The 21,589-nt window shown below is 40.1% G+C and overlaps 1 protein-coding gene across 1 annotated transcript in view; it reads left to right on the forward strand.

Moving 5' to 3' along the window:
- Positions 1-141: 141 nt before the first annotated feature.
- Positions 142-21,589, forward strand: part of LOC117409996 (solute carrier family 49 member 4-like) — a 38,495-nt gene continuing 17,047 nt past the window's right edge. Inside the window, exons 1-6 of the mRNA XM_034016322.3 lie at positions 142-454; positions 9,555-9,648; positions 13,459-13,727; positions 15,676-15,805; positions 18,621-18,729; positions 18,849-18,916. Coding sequence (XP_033872213.1) covers positions 154-454; positions 9,555-9,648; positions 13,459-13,727; positions 15,676-15,805; positions 18,621-18,729; positions 18,849-18,916 — 971 coding nt within the window. The 5' untranslated portion in view covers positions 142-153. The remainder of the gene's footprint in view (positions 455-9,554; positions 9,649-13,458; positions 13,728-15,675; positions 15,806-18,620; positions 18,730-18,848; positions 18,917-21,589) is intronic.

The following is a 21,589-nucleotide window of genomic DNA, read 5'->3' on the forward strand; positions in this document are numbered from 1 at the left end:
TGAGAGTCCACAGCAGCTTGTTTTGGTTGTGTTTGCGTGAAGGACTGGCAAAAAAATATGTAAAAAACATCCGGTTGTTAAAAACAACAATAACTCTAGAGCTTTAAACACGGGCCAGAAGAAAAACACGCTTCGAACGTTCAACCCAAAAATATGGGTGCTGTTTCGAGTAGCACAGAAGACGAAAGGGAGCCACTTTTGAACACAACACAGCAGTCTGATTCGAGTTTTGTTCAGCCAGCCAGTCGGGTGTACAGCAGAAGATGGCTGGTGTTGGGCCTGTTTTCTCTGCTGGGGTTCATGCAGGGAATGGTGTGGAACACCTGGGGTCCGATCCAGAACTCTGCCAAGCAAGCCTACGGCTTCACCAGCATAGACATTGCCATGCTTGTGCTGTGCGGTCCAGTTGGGTTCATTCCTTGGTTCCTGTTCATGTGGCTGATGGATAAAAAGGGTAAGAGAGGCTGAATGCTTTTGTTTTGTCTTCATTTTTGTCTTGATGATGTATAATCCCTTTTAACTGTGTGGTTTGTAATCGCACAGGTCTAAAGTTATCTAAAGTTTGCAACTAAAAATAAAACTTAATTCATGTAATCAGTTCCATTCATAAAATATTGATGGTAGCTTGCCTATTAATGTGTTGCATTTTCCTTTTTAATTGTCTATTAGTTTACATTTAATTTAGTCTGTGTTTTTTTGCACTTCCTTCATCAGTGATATGACGGTGTGTTCCTTGAGTGCTAAATCAATGGTGTTTCTTCTTAGCAAAGTGGGAACCATGGATGTGGTAATGGATTTGTTCCTAGTAAGGGTAATTTAAGAAATGAATGCCTGGCAGTCTGCATAAAGCCTCACTATATTATTATTTGTATTTATGCACAAGTAAGAGGTTAGCTTTGCTTTCCCAGTATAAATGAGTTGATCAGCAGCGTCACAAAGGGACCCCTCCTTTAACCTCTTGCCTCTTGCATGAGGAAGTTTAAAAGAGAAGAATGGAAGAGGAACCCAGTTTCACTGCTGCACTTAAACACATGGCACTTACTGGTTAGCTGGCTCTCATGCCATATCCACAAACCCAGACACATTTCACTGAACTCATCCAAGTGCATACCTGCAGAAACACGTCCTCTTCACTGTAGTGGCAGGGCAATAGTTGCACAATTTAAGAATGGCATGGGCTTGAATGGTTCTGCAAAAAAGTAAGTAAGAGAGCTGTGGTGTTGCAACCTGACTCTCTCATGCAAGATTATAGATACTCTGCTCAGACCACAGAATCTGTAGATGAACACCAAGCACGGCACATTCAGATTTCACTTTCATCTACCCATTTTGTCTGTACCAACAGGATTGCAGGCATGGAAATAAGACTCCTATTCCATAGCAGTTTCCCCCTATACCAGGTTTTACTATGAGCTTGATTAGCTCCAGTGTGTATAGACAAGCTCAGGTGTGCCTTATTAAACTTGTAAAACCAGGAATGGATCAAACTGCTATATATATATATATATTCACATTCACAAATAGTCATACAGTATGTGGAACAAACTATCCCCTCCAATTTCACAAAACACCAAATAATTGCATATGATTCCATATAGAACAATACCAAACTTTTAGCAATTGGCCAAAACTCATTTACTAGCTTTAGTATAGTAGCCCTCAAAGGAAGACGAGTGGTGACTACTGAAAGAATGAATAGTGGAGCCTGGTTTCCACTGTGCTGCTTCTGTATTCAATTAAGTAAAAACATGCATGTTTTCATATTTTATATGCATTTCCCATATACAGGATTTTTCACTTAAATGAAGAGTCATTTTCAACACAACTTAATAAAGGGAAGTGGGACAATCCAGAATAGTGAAGTCATTGTGAGTAATTGAAACCAATGTGCCTGCAGGTATATTCATAGCAATTCAAAACAACTTCGCTTTAGTAATGAATGGAGTAAGACACCGGAACTCCACTGCCACTTACAATCCAAATGAACACACTGACTGCCCCATACAGAAAACCATTTACACATGACTCCGTCTTACTATCTACTAGACTTCACTCTCTAGATACTGTACTGGAGGCATAGTTCTATTCTGTCTCACTGAACTTTGTTATTGTTGTAGGCACAGATTCTTTTACAAAGTAGGAAACATCCTTTATAAATTATGATGCCTAGTGGATTACATTTGTTATTAAAAAATATATATATTTATGCCTAGATGCAAATGTTATTCTAAATGGCAACTGTAGGCATTTGTAAATGACAGATAATACTATTTGCATACAACAGCACATCCAATAAAGTACTGGGTATTGAAATTACACAGACGTGGGGGGGACGCTTTGCAACACGATTAGCTGTGCACTGAACAGGAAGTTCTGTCGTGCATTTGTGAAGATACCAGACTCTGTCCACAAACCAGTCGGTCCCTTGTTCACATTGTTCGTTTTTGCAATGCAGGCCTGCTTTTACTAATTGGAATTCCACTTCCCCAGCGGCTGGAGCTTCATTTTGTGCTCCTTTCATTTTCTACTTCACTCACTCACAAAAGATTCACAGCACTTTGTTTCCCTGTAGAATTTTTATTTATTTATTTTTTTCTCTCCTCCCTTAAGCCCATAGTGGTTTCTTGCCTGGAATAAATATTCAGGACTGACATACGATTTCATTTTGAATAATTTTCTGTGCCTAGCATCTGTCAAGAAAAGTTCAAGTTTTTTTTTTTTAATTTTTTTAATTACTTTAACAATGGTCTGTTTGCTGTGTGTTTCTCCACCATGCTATTCTTTGTGTTGTAAAGGATGCTGGCTGGTGAAAGTGAATTGATCAGTGTGAACAGCATGGCTCCGTGGGGCACGTTGTCCAGGTAACACCCTGTGCTGAATGTAGAGCAGCTCGTCACCTGCAGGATTAGTGCATCACTGCTGCACCAGGCTCTCCTGATGATTGTGCACCGTGTGGTTTCCCTGGTTTTGCAGGATCTCAAGAGTCACTTCCGAACCTGCCATGTGATCGCCCTCCCGTGCTAACAGTTAGCTGTCTCTCAGACCTGGTTTCAGCGCAGCCTTTTGTCTTTTGACAACACAGGCCCCAGTACGAACATTGCATGCAACACTATTTCTGCAAGTAAATCTTCAAAATTAGTAAGAACTGTCCTGAAATTCCTTTTTTTCACTTTCCTCTTTTTTATGTGATGTTTTGCACCACTAGCACTTTGATAGAATATGAATCTCTGTCAGTGATCAGTTTGTCTATTTGACATGTGGATCTTCCACAGCACCCCTGCAATACTCAGAGCTTTGTTGCTTTTCATTTACATCACTATTGTAAATCTAACAAGAGGCCACATAGCTGCAGATTGGAGCCAGCAGTTGGTTTCTGTGATATTGGCTGGTTTGATAAAGTTGAAATTGTTGAATTCCTTTCTGGAATAATGGGTTCAATCATTGCTCAGTAATGCATGCTTTGCCACTGCTGCAGTACAGTCACATTAATCTGCTCCTTTAGGCATATCTAATGGAAGTTACACTTTAAATGAAGTAGTTAATTATTTCTATGAAAAGTAACAGGATGTGTCAGTGTTCACTTGTGGTTCACAGTTGTAAAGTTTCACACATCAGGGTTTTTGAGATCCAGGCTGTTGTTCTTCCTTCCTGTTTAATGCACACTTTGCCCAAGTCACTGGGTCAGTTGCATTGTAAATATCATTTCTTAGGTTCTGATTTGGTGTAAGACTGGAATACCAGTACGCCTTCTAATTTACTAGTGTGACAGCTTAACGGCTTCCTTATAGAAAGAGTGCCTTTGAGGGATAACCTCAGATTCTGCTCAAACTGCTCGGCTCTTCATTTCATGGCCTGATTTAAAGAGATTCAAAGAGCAAGTAAAAGTGGTGAAAGACAGAACCAGACACCAATGAAACAGAGAAATTATATTTCAGGCACAAAAACAAACAATGTCACATTATATAGGTACCATAATACCAAGTGAGCCAGAAGAGAACAGTGTGAAGCAATTTCTAAATTAAAGACAGAAGAGAAGAAGCAGTATTAATTGGTAGTAAATTTGAGTACAGGAAAGGAAAGTGTAAGCTGTGTTTTGTTTTCTATTTTTTCATGTATTTCATTTTTTCTTTTGCATTTTATATTAAAAAAAGACCAATTTTAAGTTTCTAAAAATATTAATGGAACCAACCAGTCCTTACATTTATTTGTAGTCTTCCAAGATTCGTTGAAACGGAAAATCACTTTGGCCTACAAATTACGTTTATATACACAAATGTTTTTGGATATTTCTTATTCATTTTATTAATACAGATTAGCACAAACCAAAATACCACTTCCTCAGTAGATTAGCATGAGCTACTATATGAAATCTGGAGAAGCTTCCCTTTTCGGTCACTGTCTGCCACAAAACACTGCAATACACGGCTTACTAGCTTTAATTTCTATTACATTAAAGTATGACTGCTTACTGTAGAAATCACATTACTGTTTATGTAGAACCCTGGAAAAGGGTGAAAGTTATTAACATAGATTGTATACACTCTATTTAAGACTTTCAATGTAATACCGTTTCCAGCTCAATTTTGCAAGAACTTGTGTTCCACGAGAGGCACTCGGATCGATGAGCCAACTATACAAGTTTTAAAGTGAAAGCAAACGCAGAGTGTGGGGCAGCAGTGTGGAGTAGTGGTTAGGGCTCTGGACTCTTGACCGGAGGGTTGTGGGTTCAATCCCCAGTGGGGGACACTGCTGTTGTACCCTTGAGCAAGGTACTTTACCTAGATTGCTCCAGTAAAAACCCAACTGTATAAATGGGTAATTGTATGTAAAAATAATGTGATATCTGTATAATGTGAAATAATGTATAATGTGATATCTTGTGACAATTGTAAGTCGCCCTGGATAAGGACGTCTGCTAAGAAATGAATAATAATAATAATAATAGAGTTAACCCATTCATTAATGCCTACATTTGATATGCTGTGTATCCATGTTTGCACCATGCCTTATAGCACCATAAAGGCCTGGACACAACAGTGCTTCCCTATTTTTTTCTTCGACGCGCAGTAGACAGTGGAGACAGAGGAAGAAGAGATTCGTACTGTACAAAGTTTGAACATAAATTTCAATTTGAATAGGTGTGTTTACACTTGCACATATATTCCGCAACGAGAGGACAAGCGTTACGATTACATTGCATTTCGCTTGTGTAAACGCTACCGAGAACTGTTAACCTCTCAAAAGTTGAGTTCGTATTGCCACTATTTTACTGGAAGAAAATAAACAATTTGAATACTATTCACTGGAACATACGAGCACTGTAAAAACTTTTTTTTTTCTTTTTCTTTGAAATAATTTCAGGCGGCTCATCTGGTAAAGTAGACGGCAATTTAGCTGGCCGCCAGCTGGAAATGAGAAGGCTGTTGAATGAATTACAATTTATAGATATACCTGCCTGAAATGTATTATCAATGATAAATACACCAGACAGGACAAAGTCAAAGGGGTATACAGTAAATGAATCACATCTTTTTCTTATTTTCCTCTTTGTCGCAGTTCAATATATTTCGGTCCTACAAGGATCTTGGCATTTTTAACGTTTAACGTGAAACTGTAGGTTAAATCTGTTTTCATTTTTCTCAGTAAGTGATGTTGTTTCAGGTAATATTGCCCAAACCATGTTCTGCTTTATTAACAGATTCACTGCGTATCAGTGTTGTCATGCTTTTCTAATGACTCACTGCAGTATGTTGGAAATGCAGCGCTTGCTTATTTTGTACATGAGTTATTGCAGTAACTCTCTGCACTGATAAAGTCACCCAAGCCGATATGAGCTCAACATGACATGTACGGTAATTGAATTTTAGACACAATGCATTTATTATCCACTGCAACCTACAACCTCAATTATGGATTGATTTGCAAATATCAAGATGATTTACATTTTAACCCTGACTTCCCATTAAGTAGAAACTGTTTTCGCACTCCACATTTCATCTTGTCCAGCAGGTACCCTAAAACCAGGGTTGGGGTCAATTCATGTATTTCCATTCCATTCCAGTTCTACTTCCAATTCCAATTTCAATTCCATTTTAACAATCCAAACACATCATTAATCAAAATTGCAATTAGCAGTATTCTGTTAAAAATTCTTGAAATGTATTTGTTTATGACTGTAAGTCGCCCTGGATAAGGGTGTCTGCTAAGAAATAAATAATAATAATAATAATAATAATAATAATAATAATAATAATAATAAAATTAGCTTCTCACAGTGGCAACAAATCATTTAAATTGAAGTCACTGTTAGTCAGTTAAGTTGGCTTCAAATGAAAACAGTTGAACAATCACAATAACTATTATGTTTCTAAAATATTTATTCCAATTCCATGGAAGGAATTGGAATTGTAAATTGATTTTAAAAAGGAATTGGAAATGGAATTGGAATTTACCCTTCTTTAGATGTAGTAGCGACAGATGTCCACCAGGTGGTGTGTGGTCAACAAAGAGCTCTCTTAGAACCAGGTTCGCATCTTAACACAATCTCTGGTGAAATGGAACAAATGCATTTATTTTTCTGTCAACGAATCATTTGTTCAAAATCAAGTCTCCAGCGAGATGTTTGTTGCTGCCCCTCATTAGCTCTGATTCTATAGCTTGTTGGTTTTCAGACTTTATTTTCACTATAAATTCACTTCCTGTGCATTATACCTGTGCTGCTCAGCTGGGATTCACAGGAAGTCACTTTTGTAGCGTGGTAGCAGGATTTAAAAAAAAAAAAAAAAAAAGGTAATATTTTGAGACTGTTAAATAGCTAAGAAAAGTTGTGAAAATCATTTTTCTGCTGCTCCTTTCATGGCACTTCAGTGAATTTAACCGGAGAGAACAGAGCTATTCAGCCTTCACTTGTTGTAATGGGAAACCTGAAGCAAAGGCATGCCGTATGCCTGCTTAATGTACTGGAGAGCAGTTTAATGCAAAACCTACAACTGCATGCAGAGGGGGAAATAATGAAGGAACCTTTCTTTCTTCTCAATGAAATTTGATTAGTTTCACCAAAAGGTGCCTCTGATACAAAAGCGCAATCGTGCAATATCAAATCTGGACATGCTGTGTGAGCTGCAGGGTTAGGGTTATCAAACCTGGACATACTGTGTCTTAGCTGTAGGCAGATATAGGCATGCATGCATGCATACAATGTCATTAATAAAAAATAATTTTTTGTGCGTAATGTATAGTGAAACAGTTTGGCATTTTTAAATGACAGCTCTGCTGTAACTGACGTACCATCCAGAGCTCCACAGAGCTCACCCAGTTCTCGCTTTCTGTCTTTTTTCAACTTCCTGAAACTTGCTATACAGGGTTTCCGTCGTATTGCTCCACATCATAAACAATTGTGAAACATTGGAATCAGTGAATTAGGCAAGAGGAGCGTGTACATGTCAACGTGCTGGACCCTTGAAATAACAGGGGAGATCTGTACTGCCCTCACAATACCCACACAGTACCCGTGAAATAACAGGGGAGATCTGTACTGCCCTCACAATACCCACACAGTACCTGTGAAATAACAGGGGAGATCTCTACTGCCCTCACAATACCCACACAGTACCCTGTGAAATAACAGGGGAAATCTGTACTGCCCTCACAATACCCACACAGTACCTGTGAAATAACAGGGGAGATCTGTACTGCCCTCACAATACCCCCACAGTACCTGTGAAATAACAGGGGAGATCTGTACTGCCCTCGCAATACCCACACAGTACCCTGTGAAATAACAGGGGAGATCTCTACTGCCCTCACAATACCCACACAGTACCTGTGAAATAACAGGGGAGATCTGTACTGCCCTCACAATACCCCCACAGTACCTGTGAAATAACAGGGGAGATCTGTACTGCCCTCACAATACCCACACAGTACCCTGTGAAATAACAGGGGAGATCTCTACTGCCCTCACAATACCCACACAGTACCCGTGAAATAACGGGAGATCTGTACTGCCCTCACAATACCCACACAGTACCTGTGAAATAACAGGGGAGATCTGTACTGCCCTCACAATACCCACACAGTACCTGTGAAATAACAGGGGAGATCTGTACTGCCCTCACAATACCCACACAGTACCTGTGAAATAACGGGAGATCTGTACTGCCCCCACAATACCCACACAGTACCCTGTGAAATAACAGGGGAGATCTGTACTGCCCTCACAATACCCACACAGTACCCTGTGAAATAACGGGAGATCTGTACTGCCCCCACAATACCCACACAGTACCCTGTGAAATAACAGGGGAGATCTGTACTGCCCTCACAATACCCACACAGTACCTGTGAAATAACGGGAGATCTGTACTGCCCCCACAATACCCACACAGTACCCTGTGAAATAACAGGGGAGATCTGTACTGCCCTCACAATACCCACACAGTACCTGTGAAATAACAGGGGAGATCTGTACTGCCCTCACAATACCCACACAGTACCCTGTGAAATAACAGGGGAGATCTGTACTGCCCTCACAATACCCACACAGTACCCTGTGAAATAACAGGGGAGATCTGTACTGCCCTCACAATACCCACACAGTACATTCCTTGTGCTTACTGTTAGGCTTGAGTCTTGCGACTGACGTAACTTGAAAAAGACACACCGCTTCAGTCTGTCGTTCATTTGTGAAGTACAGGACACATGGAGACTTTTTGTGAAACCAAAATAACTTCAGCATTTAGGATACTGTACCTGAAATTCAAAATAAAATAAAACTGATTATCGATATTGTCATTTTCATGCAACTAAAAAGCACTTTGACTACCTCAAATCTAATAAATACTATAACACTCCATGTCAAAAAATGACATTATTCTGAAACTGCAGTAGCTTGACACGTTCTGGAGAAGCCAGGGAGCAGAGGCAACACCAGTTTGTTCCTGATGCATGTCCAGATTCAGCGCTGAAATGAATTGGGGTCTTCAAACTGACCACCATGGAATTTGCCAGTTTCCAGCGCCCCCCAGTGTATTTTTAAAAAGGAAGCAGTAAATACAGACATTATTGTTATTGTTGTTTATTATTATTACAGGTGTCCTGTAATCGGAGGCTGGAGAAATGAAATATAAAAAAGCAGAGCGCAACTCCTCTTAAAGCCCATCATTGCTAATGATATTTCCATAATTAAACAGTGGGCCTTTGATTGTTGCAGCTGATGTACACGGAGATCCTGCACAGCAGTGCATGCTGAGGGGTGCAGTAGGACCAGCTTTTACAAGGGCTTCACAATGATTATGTTATTATTACATAAAGGTTCCCACTGTAATAGCATCTGTATCGCATTATGTAGCGTTTAGAGATTAATGTTTAATTAAAAAATAAATAAAATAATTTTTTTAATTATTTCAAGATGTTAACTTCTTAGATGATGTATGTCGCCTCTGTAGCCCATTGTAATTGAACTGAACTGCTCAGTACTCTGTTGTGTTGATGACTTGCTTAAGGGGTATAACGTGCCTCTTAGATTTGAAAACAAATGCTTGTCCTCTTCCTAGGTCTCCGTGTTACAATGCTGCTGTCTGCGTTCCTGATGGTTGTTGGGACTGGGGTGCGGAGCATCCCCCTTACGGATCTGTCAATAAAGAAATGGTAAGGATGTCTTTTGATTGCAGTGTGCCCTGTTGCAGTAGCTGTGCAGTGTGCCCTGTTGCAGTAGCTGTGCAGTGCGCCCTGTTGCAGTAGCTGTGCAGTGTGCCCTGTTGCAGTAGCTGTGCAGTGTGCCCTGTTGCAGTAGCTGTGCAGTGTGCCCTGTTGCAGTAGCTGTGCAGTGTGCCCTGTTGCAGTAGATGTGCAGTGAACAGTCTTTGGCTGTGTGAGGGGTTACATTACAATGTGAGCTTGTTCTGTGTATTTATCCAAATATAAACTCTGGATAGTAAACAATCTGAGCCCTGTTCACACGGCTTTAACCTGCAAGTTTTTACATAGGGATTCTGTTTTTATGAATAAAATACAGTTTGATATTCATAACTATTGAAATATTATACGTGAGAAATCTGCAAGATTTAACTCATCAATGCTCACGTTTTGAGTTTCTAGTCATTGGTTGGATAGAAGCAGCACAGAATCATCCTCACCCTGTCAGTATGCTGGTCACAACAATCGAGAACTCCATGAAATTACCTCCAGTTATTCTATCGGGACAAACTCTGTGATGATGGGTTTGCTTCACACTCTGTGATGATGGGTTTGCTTCACACTCTGTGATGGTGGGTTTGCTTCAAACTCTGTGATGGTGGGTTTGCTTCACACTTTGTTGATGGGTTTGCTTCAAACTCTGTGATGATGGGCTTGCTTCACACTCTGTGATGGTGGGTTTGCTTCACACTCTGTGATGGTGGGTTTGCTTCACACTCTGTGATGGTGGGTTTGCTTCACACTCTGTGGTGATGGCTTTGATTCACACTCTGTGATGGTGGGTTTGCTTCACACTCTGTGATGGTGGGTTTGCTTCACACTTTGTTGATGGGTTTGCTTCACACTCTGTGGCGATGGGTTTGATTCACACTCTGTGATGATGGCTTTGATTCACACTCTGTGATGATGGCTTTGATTCACACTCTGTGATGATGGCTTTGATTCACACTCTGTGATGATGGCTTTGATTCACACTCTGTGATGATGGCTTTGATTCACACTCTGTGATGATGGCTTTGATTCACACTCTGTGATGATGGCTTTGATTCACACTCTGTGATGATGGCTTTGATTCACACTCTGTGATGGTGGGTTTGATTCACACTCTGTGATGGTGGGTTTGCTTCACACTGTGATGGCGGGTTTGCTTCACACTCTGTGATGGTGGGTTTGCTTCACACTCTGTGGCGATGGCTTTGATTCACACTCTGTGATGGTGGGTTTGCTTCACACTCTGTGATGGTGGGTTTGCTTCACACTTTGTTGATGGGTTTGCTTCAAACTCTGTGGCGATGGGTTTGATTCACACTCTGTGGCGATGGGTTTGATTCACACTCTGTGATGATGGCTTTGATTCACACTCTGTGATGATGGCTTTGATTCACACTCTGTGATGATGGCTTTGATTCACACTCTGTGATGATGGCTTTGATTCACACTCTGTGATGATGGCTTTGATTCACACTCTGTGATGGTGGGTTTGATTCACACTCTGTGATGGCGGGTTTGCTTCACACTCTGTGATGGCGGGTTTGCTTCACACTCTGATGGTGGGTTTGCTTCACACTCTGTGATGGTGGGTTTGCTTCACACTCTGTGATGGTTTGCTTCAAACTCTGTGGCGATGGCTTTGATTCACACTCTGTGATGATGGCTTTGATTCACACTCTGTGATGATGGCTTTGATTCACACTGTGATGATGGCTTTGATTCACACTCTGTGATGATGGCTTTGATTCACACTCTGTGATGATGGCTTTGATTCACACTCTGTGATGATGGCTTTGATTCACACTCTGTGATGATGGCTTTGATTCACACTCTGTGATGATGGCTTTGATTCACACTCTGTGATGATGGCTTTGATTCACACTCTGTGATGATGGCTTTGATTCACACTCTGTGATGATGGCTTTGATTCACACTCTGTGATGGTGGGTTTGCTTCACACTCTGTGATGGTGGGTTTGCTTCACACTCTGTGATGGTTTGCTTCAAACTCTGTGGCGATGGCTTTGATTCACACTCTGTGATGATGGCTTTGATTCACACTCTGTGATGGTGGGTTTGCTTCAAACTCTGTGGCGATGGCTTTGATTCACACTCTGTGATGATGGCTTTGATTCACACTCTGTGATGATGGCTTTGATTCACACTCTGATGATGGCTTTGATTCACACTCTGATGATGGCTTTGATTCACACTCTGTGATGATGGCTTTGATTCACACTCTGTGATGATGGCTTTGATTCACACTCTGTGATGGTGGGTTTGCTTCACACTCTGTGATGGTGGGTTTGCTTCACACTCTGTGATGGTGGGTTTGCTTCACACTCTGTGATGGTGGGTTTGCTTCACACTCTGTGATGGTTTGCTTCAAACTCTGTGGCGATGGCTTTGATTCAAACTCTGTGATGATGGCTTTGATTCACACTCTGTGATGATGGGTTTGCTTCACACTCTGATGGTGGGTTTGCTTCACACTCTGTGACGTGGGTTTGCTTTCTCTTCAATACTCCAGTGCCACCTTCCACTCTGATTTATATAATTGTATTCTGACATAATACATTGAAAAAACATTTCAAAATGTACTGGCGAACAGTAGAGTGAGGCTTTACACATTGTAGAATGAATCCCAGGCGCTGTGTGTCAATGATTGTATGAGATATACACAGGGACAATAGAGACTGAGGCACTGTGTGTCAGTGATTGTATGAGATATACACAGGGACAATAGAGACTGAGGCACTGTGTGTCAGTGATTGTATGAGACATAAACAGGGACAATAGAGACTGGCAATATGGAGACGGAAACCCTACAGCATAAAACTTTTATCAAAGAAAGAGATCCTTCGGCACAGGTCAAAACAAAGCAAGTCAGTCTGTTGTACTGTATATAGTCTGCCTGTTTTTGTATACAATTTGGATTACTTTCTCCATAATCCAGCTGAAGCAAAATCATTTTCTGAAAGGCTGTTCTCTAAACCTGACTAACCCCTTTCTAATCAGTGACTGGTGTTGTGTATTATGTAAGTTAAGGCACCAAGCATCAATCCCAAATATATATATACATATTTATATGTCAGTAAGATAATATGCTGTCTAATATAGAGATGGCCAATAGATTACTTTTTGACAGCTACACTGTATTTGAAAATTCAGGCTCATTCTCATTTCATTTCAGTCCTGCTGCGTGAAGAACGTTTAGATTTATTTATTTATTTTTGTCGCATAAGTAATAGTACTGTAATTTTCAGAGTATAAGCATGTTTTACCAGTATTGGCAGAATTTCAGTGTGTTCTCTACAGATTGCGTCCGCTGTGTATACAGTATACAGTTTTTGGTAGGACAGCATTCTATAGGTGTGCTTTATACAAGAGATGCACATTATACAAGTGATTTAACCCAAAGCTGCTCAATAGTGCACATTAAACAGGGTGCATGTTATACAAAGGGTGTGTGTTGTAGTCATAGAATTGCTCCAATAGTAGACTCTCTTGTAATCTAAACAGTTGAGTATAAAGATGCAGTACCCCTAAGGTCCGAAGCCTGCTCTAACTTCTGCCTTTTCTCTCTGTCTTTATTGTATTCAGGAATTTTAATAATGCAGGGGCCAATAAGACACCACTGGGGTTGAATGTATGTAGCTTCACCGCTGCTCACTGCCCATCATTATGAAGTAGACCCCTGTAAGTATTCAGTTCAGAGACAGGGGGTTCATAATTAATTGCTGTTTTCCTTTCCCTCTATCTCTCCTCACAGGTTGATCCATGGGGGACAGCTACTGAATGGTTTGGCCGGCCCAACTGTTATGAGTGCTCCCCCTTTGCTCTCCACAACGTGGTTCGCTCCTGATCAAAGGGCCACGGCCACTGCTGTTGCAGCTCTGCTCAGCTACCTGGGAGGTGCATGCTCGTTTCTGATTGGTCCCCTAGTGGTGCCGGCGCCCAATCAGACAGCACTGCCGCATAGTTCGGCAGACAAGAGCAGTGCCCATATAAGGGATCGTGTTCAGATTGTACTGTATGCAGGTACTGTAGACTCTGCTGATAAAATGAGCTACTTGTTGTATACAATGTTCTGTTCAAATACTTTTTAATTGTGAATAATTCTACAAATGCATCCCTCACCCAGGAGGTCTCGGTATAAAAAAGACTGCTGTAAACTCCATTGGTGTGACATGCTTCCCTGATTGGAGTACAGGATTACACAGAAAACATGAATGTATCTGAACCACTGGAACAGTGATGAGATGTCCTGAAAAAATATAACTTGTACCAAAATTCAAGGCTGTTATGAAAATGTTTGGTGTTCTTAAAAGATTAAAAAAATGATAATAATAAGCTAATCAGCTTTGGAGCAAAGCATGTATTGTGCAAAATGCTTACAGTATTGTGCAAAGCATGGATTGTGCCAATCACTCATGAGGCAGAATGTTGTATGTTGCTAACCATTGTGAGACACACCCATTGCACGCAACACCTGTGTCCTTGGAGAAGACCAGGCACGAGGTTAGAACAGAGAATCAATGGAACCGCCTCCTCTTTGGTAATTAAATAGACTGAAAAAGGCATTTTACAACTTGACTGACGTTTTGTGATAGTTTCACTTCAAAATTTACGACTGAGTGTTTAAATATACCGGTTCTGACTAACGTATTATTAAAATATGTAACAGAAAATTCTCTATTGATTTAAATAATATATAAGTTCTGTGTAGTGTAATTTTTCCTTGCTGCAAGTCTAAATGATTATGGTCCTTTTAAAGGTTAATGACGGCAGTTAATTTCCTACTAATAATAGCCTATTTCTAAGACAGGGCATACACTGTGAGAAGGCCTTTTAGCAGTGTCAAGGTCTGATGGGAAATTAACAATTCCTCATGACTTCGTCTGACTGCGTGTGCTAATGCAGGGCTGTTGATTTCATAATTTACAGCCATTGCTACCAAAAGCCAGTTCTTTATTTCATTTTATAATGTCAAGCACTGTAATATGACATGGCCGTAGGGATGGGAATAAGGCTCAGGTGTGTCTTATTAAACTCCTAGCAAAACCAGGAATGGTTCAACAGCTATGCAATGGGAGACTCATTTCCATCCCTGTATCTATTTATAATCTATTGCATTAGAATATGTTTAAGACATTTACTTGGATAAAAAAGGCATACAAGGAGCATAAAGTTTTGTTTCCAAAAAATAAAATAAAATATTTAATGCCAACAAAAAAACCTGAGCTATAAACGTTCTGTACATCCAGTCTCCTCAAACAGTGGAAGATGAAGTGTGCCCTGACAGTGCAGCTTTAAAAGATGCAGCTGCTTTAAAACTGCTGAGCTACGTTAGGCATGTTCTGGTTAACTGATTCAGAAAATTAAAGTAGTCTTAAACTCCTTTAATAATAGATTAAGCTCCGGAGTTGTCTTTTTGCATTTGGGATCTTGGTTTTAATTCCTAGGAGTGAACTGTGTGACAGAGTTCTGATCTGAAGGCTTTAGAGGTCATGAAAGAATTACTCTCACCCAGTATCTATCTTCTAGCATTCCGGTAGCTGTTTTGTTTTCAAGACGTCTAATTATGTGTTTCGGTCATTTAAGTGTATTGATTCTGTTGGTCTCTTGACTTTCTGGATTCTGGGTGATGGAGATTAGATGCTCCCGGATATTGTCTCTAGTGTCCCCTGAGAAGCGTGCACATGGTGTGGGTTGGCCTCTTTTTCTCACGTGTTGTGTTGAAGTGTTATTATTGCATGTGGACACGGCTCTGGTTAACCTCTCTTTGATTGATTGCTCTTTGTACACGTCTCTCTTCCAGAGTTTGCCACGGTCTTCCTGCTGTTCGATTGCTCTATGTATGCGTCTCTCTTCCAGAGTTTGCCACGGTCTTCCTGCTGTTTGATTGCTCTATGTGTGCGTATCTCTTCCAGAGTTTGCCATGGTCTTCCTGCTGTGTGATTGCTCTTTGTATGCGTCTCTCTTCCAGAGTTTGCCATGGTCTTCCTGCTGTTTGCCGCGGTGGTGGCCTATTTCCCGTCTCGGCCCCCTCTCCCCCCCAGTGTGGCTGCAGCCAGCCAGAGACTGAGCTATCGAAGCAGCTTTTGCCGACTCCTCAGGTGAGTGTGAGGTTCCCTCTGCTATCCAACACCCAGATAAAATGCTCTTTTGATACTGTTCATGGTCTAAGACAGGGGTGTCCAATCACGGTCCTGGGAGCCTTTCCACTGCAGGTTTAACTGGTACAGTGATAGAATGAACTACTTTAGGGACTGGATGCATGTTTAATTGGTTCAGTGCAGTCATGTGGAGTAGTGGTTGGGGCTCTGGACTCTTGACCGGAGGGTTGTGGGTTCAATCCCAGGTGGGGGACACTGCTGCTGTACCCTTGAGCAAGGTACTTTACCTAGATTGCTCCAGTAAAAACCCAACTGTATAAATGGGTAATTATATGTAAAAATAATTTGTAAAAAATAATGTAATTGTATGTAAAAATAATGTGATATCTTGTAACAATTGTAAGTCGCCCTGGATAAGGGCGTCTGCTAAGAAATAAATAATAATAATAATAATAATAATAATAATAATTTATAACGTGTGGGTGGAACAAAGGCCAGGAGCGGAAGGGCCAGCTTGGGACCGCCCCTGTTCTAAGACGTGTGAGTTGAGGAGAGGAAGGGCCAGCTTGAGACCGCCCCTGTTCTAAGACGTGCGAGTTGAGGAGTGGAAGGGCCAGCTTGGGACCGCCCCTGTTCTAAGACGTGTGAGTTGAGGAGAGGAAGGGCCAGCTTGGGACCGCCCCTGTTCTAAGACGTGTGATTTGGAGGGAACTGCCACCAGAACACAAGTAGATCCCTATTTGGATGGAGTTCATATGCCTCGAGTTTGTTATCCCCTCAGATAATAGTGTAGTCCTACTTTACATTACATATATCCTTGTGAACCGCTTACCCTGTTAGGAAACTTGGTGAGGACAGTCTTTAGCTCTCCCCGCCTCTTAATCTGTATCACACATGCATTTCTAAAGTCTCAGCCTGTACTTTGAGATAAGCAAATGATCTTCTCTTGATAACCTGAAGATTAAAAGGCCAGTAATGGAAGGGAATTAAAATGACATCAATAATCAATATTGTAAACCTAGGCCTAAAACTCTTTTTTTATTTATATTTTGCTCAGCTGCCGATCTGAAGTTTTTTTTTTTTTTTTAAATGTGTTTGAAGAGTCCCGAGACAGGTTGTCCATAAAGCTCTGTGAAGCTGACGGACATGGAGAAGAAGGTTAAACCTGTGAAAATTGAAAAAAAAAACGAAAAAACAGCTGACATCTTTGAAGGAGATTGGTTTTTGTATAGCATATGGAGATTGGGGGCTGCCTCAGTGACATCATACCCCAGAAACTGTGCTATTATGAAGTATTGAGCACCACAGGAGTCCCACCTGCCATGGACAAGCGGCACTTAGCTGATCATGCGGCTGCTGCTGCTGTGGCTTTCAGGAATATTTTTACAAAGACCTGCTTACTTATTTACTCTAATACACAGAGCAGATTTCTGTTTGAAAGGTGCATTAATATCGATTTTACACTGCAGCAAGGTTAATGGAAAAATGTGTCCCAGGGAAATGTGCTCCTGCAAGGACTAACTGCCATCCTAGCCAAAAAGCAAGCCCAGGGCAACTCCGAAAGTGGTTTGAACAGCTGCTGTAAATAATAACCCATTGGCTATATACTGCTGGTCTCAAATGTGCAGTTCTGCAAGAAAGGCTTTCTTTATTATTATTATTTATTATTATTTATTTCTTAGCAGACGCCATTATCCAGGGCGACTTACAATCGCAAGCAAATACAAATACATTCAAGTGTTACAATACAAGTAATACAATAAGAGCAAGAAATACAATAATTTTTGTTCAAGTGTGACAAACCACAATTCAATAATACAGCAGATAATAGTGATATTTACATCAGGATATGATTAAATAGTGATAGTTACATCAGGATATGATTAAGTACAAAATACTACAGGTTAAACACTTGGCAGATTACAATATTATTCTTTCCTGTTGTCCAATCAGTCCAATCGGTTGGGTTCTCTATTAACTGACATGCTTTGCCGGCAGAAAAATGTCTTGCTCAGAAATCGTTGCTGAAGTGAAACAGCAATGGACTTCCATGCAGGTAAGGCAAGTGAACAGTGCCGTGCAGTGCAGTACCAGAATTCATGCATTCAAATGGAAATATGCTTGGTGTAATATATTTCTCAAAACAGCACTGTAGAGAGAAGTCCCACTTATTTCCATCTTCTTAACAAACACACTGAATATATTACAATTGCATCTTAATAAAACTGGGAACCAACAACAGTGTAATCCTTTAATTATTACCATAAATTAGATTCCCTCCATCAAATTCTCACCTGCAGTTACACTTACACTTCCTAAAGTTAATACTAATCCATTACCAGCAAATGCTCCCTTGCAGCTTTAATAATCCTTTGAAAGCTGCTGGCCCTGCTGCTGTACACTGCTGCCCTTGCAATGCTCTGCTGCAAGAAAGCTTCTTGTTTTTTAAATGATCATCCCAATTCTAAAAACCTTTAGTCCAGGATAAAAAAATAAATAATAATAAAACAAGTTGACAAACATTTAGTAAGATGCACCTGAGCTTGTTACCTACACACTGTTGCTAATCAAGCTCGTAGTTAAACCTGGAATGGGTGACACTGTTATGCAATAGGAGTGTTACTGCCACAAGAAAAAAAACAAAGGATGCTTGTGTTAATAAGGAATGTATTTAAAACCTTTGGTTAGAACATGGAGTAACAGGATGGTTTGCTGTCCTGTGTTTATTTTATTTGATCAAGAAAGCATGAAGAAGAAGAAAATAAAAGCAGGATTTGTCTGACAAGTTGCTGCTTTTTTAATCTTTGCTTTTCAGCAATTTCCGCTTTCTGATGATCGCTCTGGCTTATTCCGTGCCGCTTGGTATATTAGCCGGATGGTCAGGAGTCCTGGACATGATTTTGACACCTGCCAAAGTCAGCCAGGTAAGGAAGCCTAAACTCATAGCAATTCTCATGCGAGGGTTTGCAGGCGCATGCTGGTTGGATCGGTTATGTAAAGTAGTGGTCTGTAATAATACATGCTCTCCTGTGTGGGGTTGCAGGTGGATGCTGGTTGGATCGGATTCTGGTCTACAGTCGGAGGCTGTGTTGTTGGTATTGGAGTTGCCAGGTAAGTCTCATGCACTTCATATATATATATATATATATATATATATATATATATATATATATATATATATATATATATATATATATATATATATATATATATATATAATGTACATATACACACATTTATTTTATATACAAAATGTGGAAAATATACTATTCTTGTTCTTTGTCTTGTTGAAAACCTGTTTACTGCAGTATACTGTATTTTATTAGCCATTAATAAAACACCCCAGTAAACACAATTATTTTTTAATTAGTTATTAATTAATGAGTCCTTTAGCAGACGCTTTTATCCAAAGCGACTTAGAGACTAGGGGGTGAACTATGCATCAACAACTGCTGCTGCAGAGTCACTTACAATAAGACCTTGATTTTACGTCTCATCCGAAGGACAGAGCACAAGGAGGTTAAGTGACTTGCTCAGGGTCACACACAGTGAGTCAGTGGCTGAGCTGGGATTTGAACTTGGAACCTCCTGGTAACAAGCCCTTTTCTTTAACCACTGGATTTTTAGTTCAAATACTTTGAAGCTTCTCCAAGCCAGATGTAAAGTGTGTTTAATTAAACTTGAATAATTTATTGAAAATATTACCCGATTGTAAATTTGACAGGGCAGCTGGCTCGTTGAGCTAATATATATATATATATATATATATATATATATATATATATATAAAAATACATGGATGAAGGCTATATTTCCATCCTGAGCCATTTGAAAAAAAGGCATAATACCACAGTAGTGACTTCAAAATGGCATTATCCTTGCCCTTTGAACCATATGACTCCTGTGCACCCTGAGACCACTTTCAAACACAAAATGTCTCGTTTTCAATCACTCGACAACACCCACAATTTGTGGTTTTTAGGCACTTTTAACAAACCTGTCTCCTGTGAAGATTTACAGTCATCCTCCACCAACGGGAGCACCAAACAAGCAAGCGAGACAAATAATCTTCTACTCTGACAGCGACTAAGAAAAAACAAAAAAAACAAAAAACATACCGCATTCACTGGTCCTGAATTATCAAAAAGAAAATTACATTTAAGATTCTTCATTATTGACTTAATTTACATTATTATTATTCATTAAATTCAGTTGCAATTTGAACCTTAACACCCGTTTGTCTTTTTTTATTACAGAGACTAATAACCAAGTATTATAAAAAATAATAGGTAGGCTTAAGTGCGTTACAGGAAAATAATCCCATCTCGTGTTTATGTGTTAGGTCTCAGAAACCCGAGATGGAATTATTTTCCTGTAACTCACTGAATCCATCTTTACAGAATACCTGTGGACATTAAAAATACAGTATTGTTTGAATAGTTTTCCATGCCACTGTACAAGTAGCATGTATTAAACTGTGTACTTTGCAAAATGAGCTCTTTGTCACTTCTGATGGATGGAGGTTCATTGTTGGGTCTGCTCAGCAGTTTCAAGCCATGGTTGAATCAATGACATCTCTTGCTTTAATCTGCTGAAGTTTTAATTAGGAAAATTAGTAATAATTCTTGTTAAATGTGATGGCTTGATAAACTGCAGTGTTATTTAGGAGTCTTGTGGAAGCAGGAAGCCAATTTTTTAGCTGTCATTTTTTCCAGCACTGAGTGTCATTGTAAATTTACGTGCTAGAAGGGTCCAGAGTCAACAGTTTTCATCCCTCTTGACAGCTGTGACTTTTTTGTGCCTCCTGTAAGTTTAATTAATGTAGGTTGCTCTGGTTTGATTGGCGCCTCTGTACCCCGGAGTATACATTCTCTTAAAGTGATGACTGCATAGACTGTGTGTCTGTTCTGAAGACTGGTACACCTGTTTGTTTCACTGCTGACACCCTGCAGAACCACAGAGGTCTTATGTCTTCATGAGGATATAAAAAAAAAAGCTTTTATTGTATATCACTTCAAAAATAATAACCTATGTGGTGAATTACGATAAAAACAGTTAAACAAATAGTGCAGGGATGAGACTCGTCACATGCAGCCCAGGTAGTAATAAATTAACCCCAGCATGACGCTCTACACACAAACAATAATCTGTTTATTAAAATAACACAATAAAGCATTAAAATGAATGCAGCTTTGAATCTGATATCTGTTTCATAAACAAGACTTTTCAGGTTTTAACAAATGGAACAAGTCTTCCACGATTTTTACCTAAACATTCACAGCAGCTTTCCAAGAAGAATGGCTGTACTTCTCATATAGAGGTTTAGAGCAACATTGTCCATAATGAGGTTTTCAGTAGGATAGAGAGAGCCACGGGTTTGATACCAATAGATGTATTATCAGCAGGAGATTTCATTCCGAGGACATTTCTCACTAAAGCCTCCAGCTGACGAGTATGCCTGTTGCAGTGGTTTCTGACGAGTATGCCTGTTGCAGTGGTTTCTGACGAGTATGCCTGTTGCAGTGGTTTCTGACGAGTATGCCTGTTGCAGTGGTTTCTGACGAGTATGCCTGTTGCAGTGGTTTCTGACGAGTACGCCTGTTGCAGTGGTTTCTGACGAGTATGCCTGTTGCAGTGTTTTGGAGACCTTGCATAATGTTTCTTGTGTCGCGATGTCCTGATAAGCCTGAAATCCTGTCTTCAGTTTAACAATGTACAGCACCTCATCCTTCCACCAGCTAGGCAAAGCCTGTGATTGAAGCTGCGGAATTACAATGGCATCCA

The sequence above is a fragment of the Acipenser ruthenus genome, chromosome 10 (genome assembly GCF_902713425.1).
Source record: "Acipenser ruthenus chromosome 10, fAciRut3.2 maternal haplotype, whole genome shotgun sequence".
In the NCBI taxonomy this organism is placed as follows: domain Eukaryota; kingdom Metazoa; phylum Chordata; class Actinopteri; order Acipenseriformes; family Acipenseridae; genus Acipenser; species Acipenser ruthenus.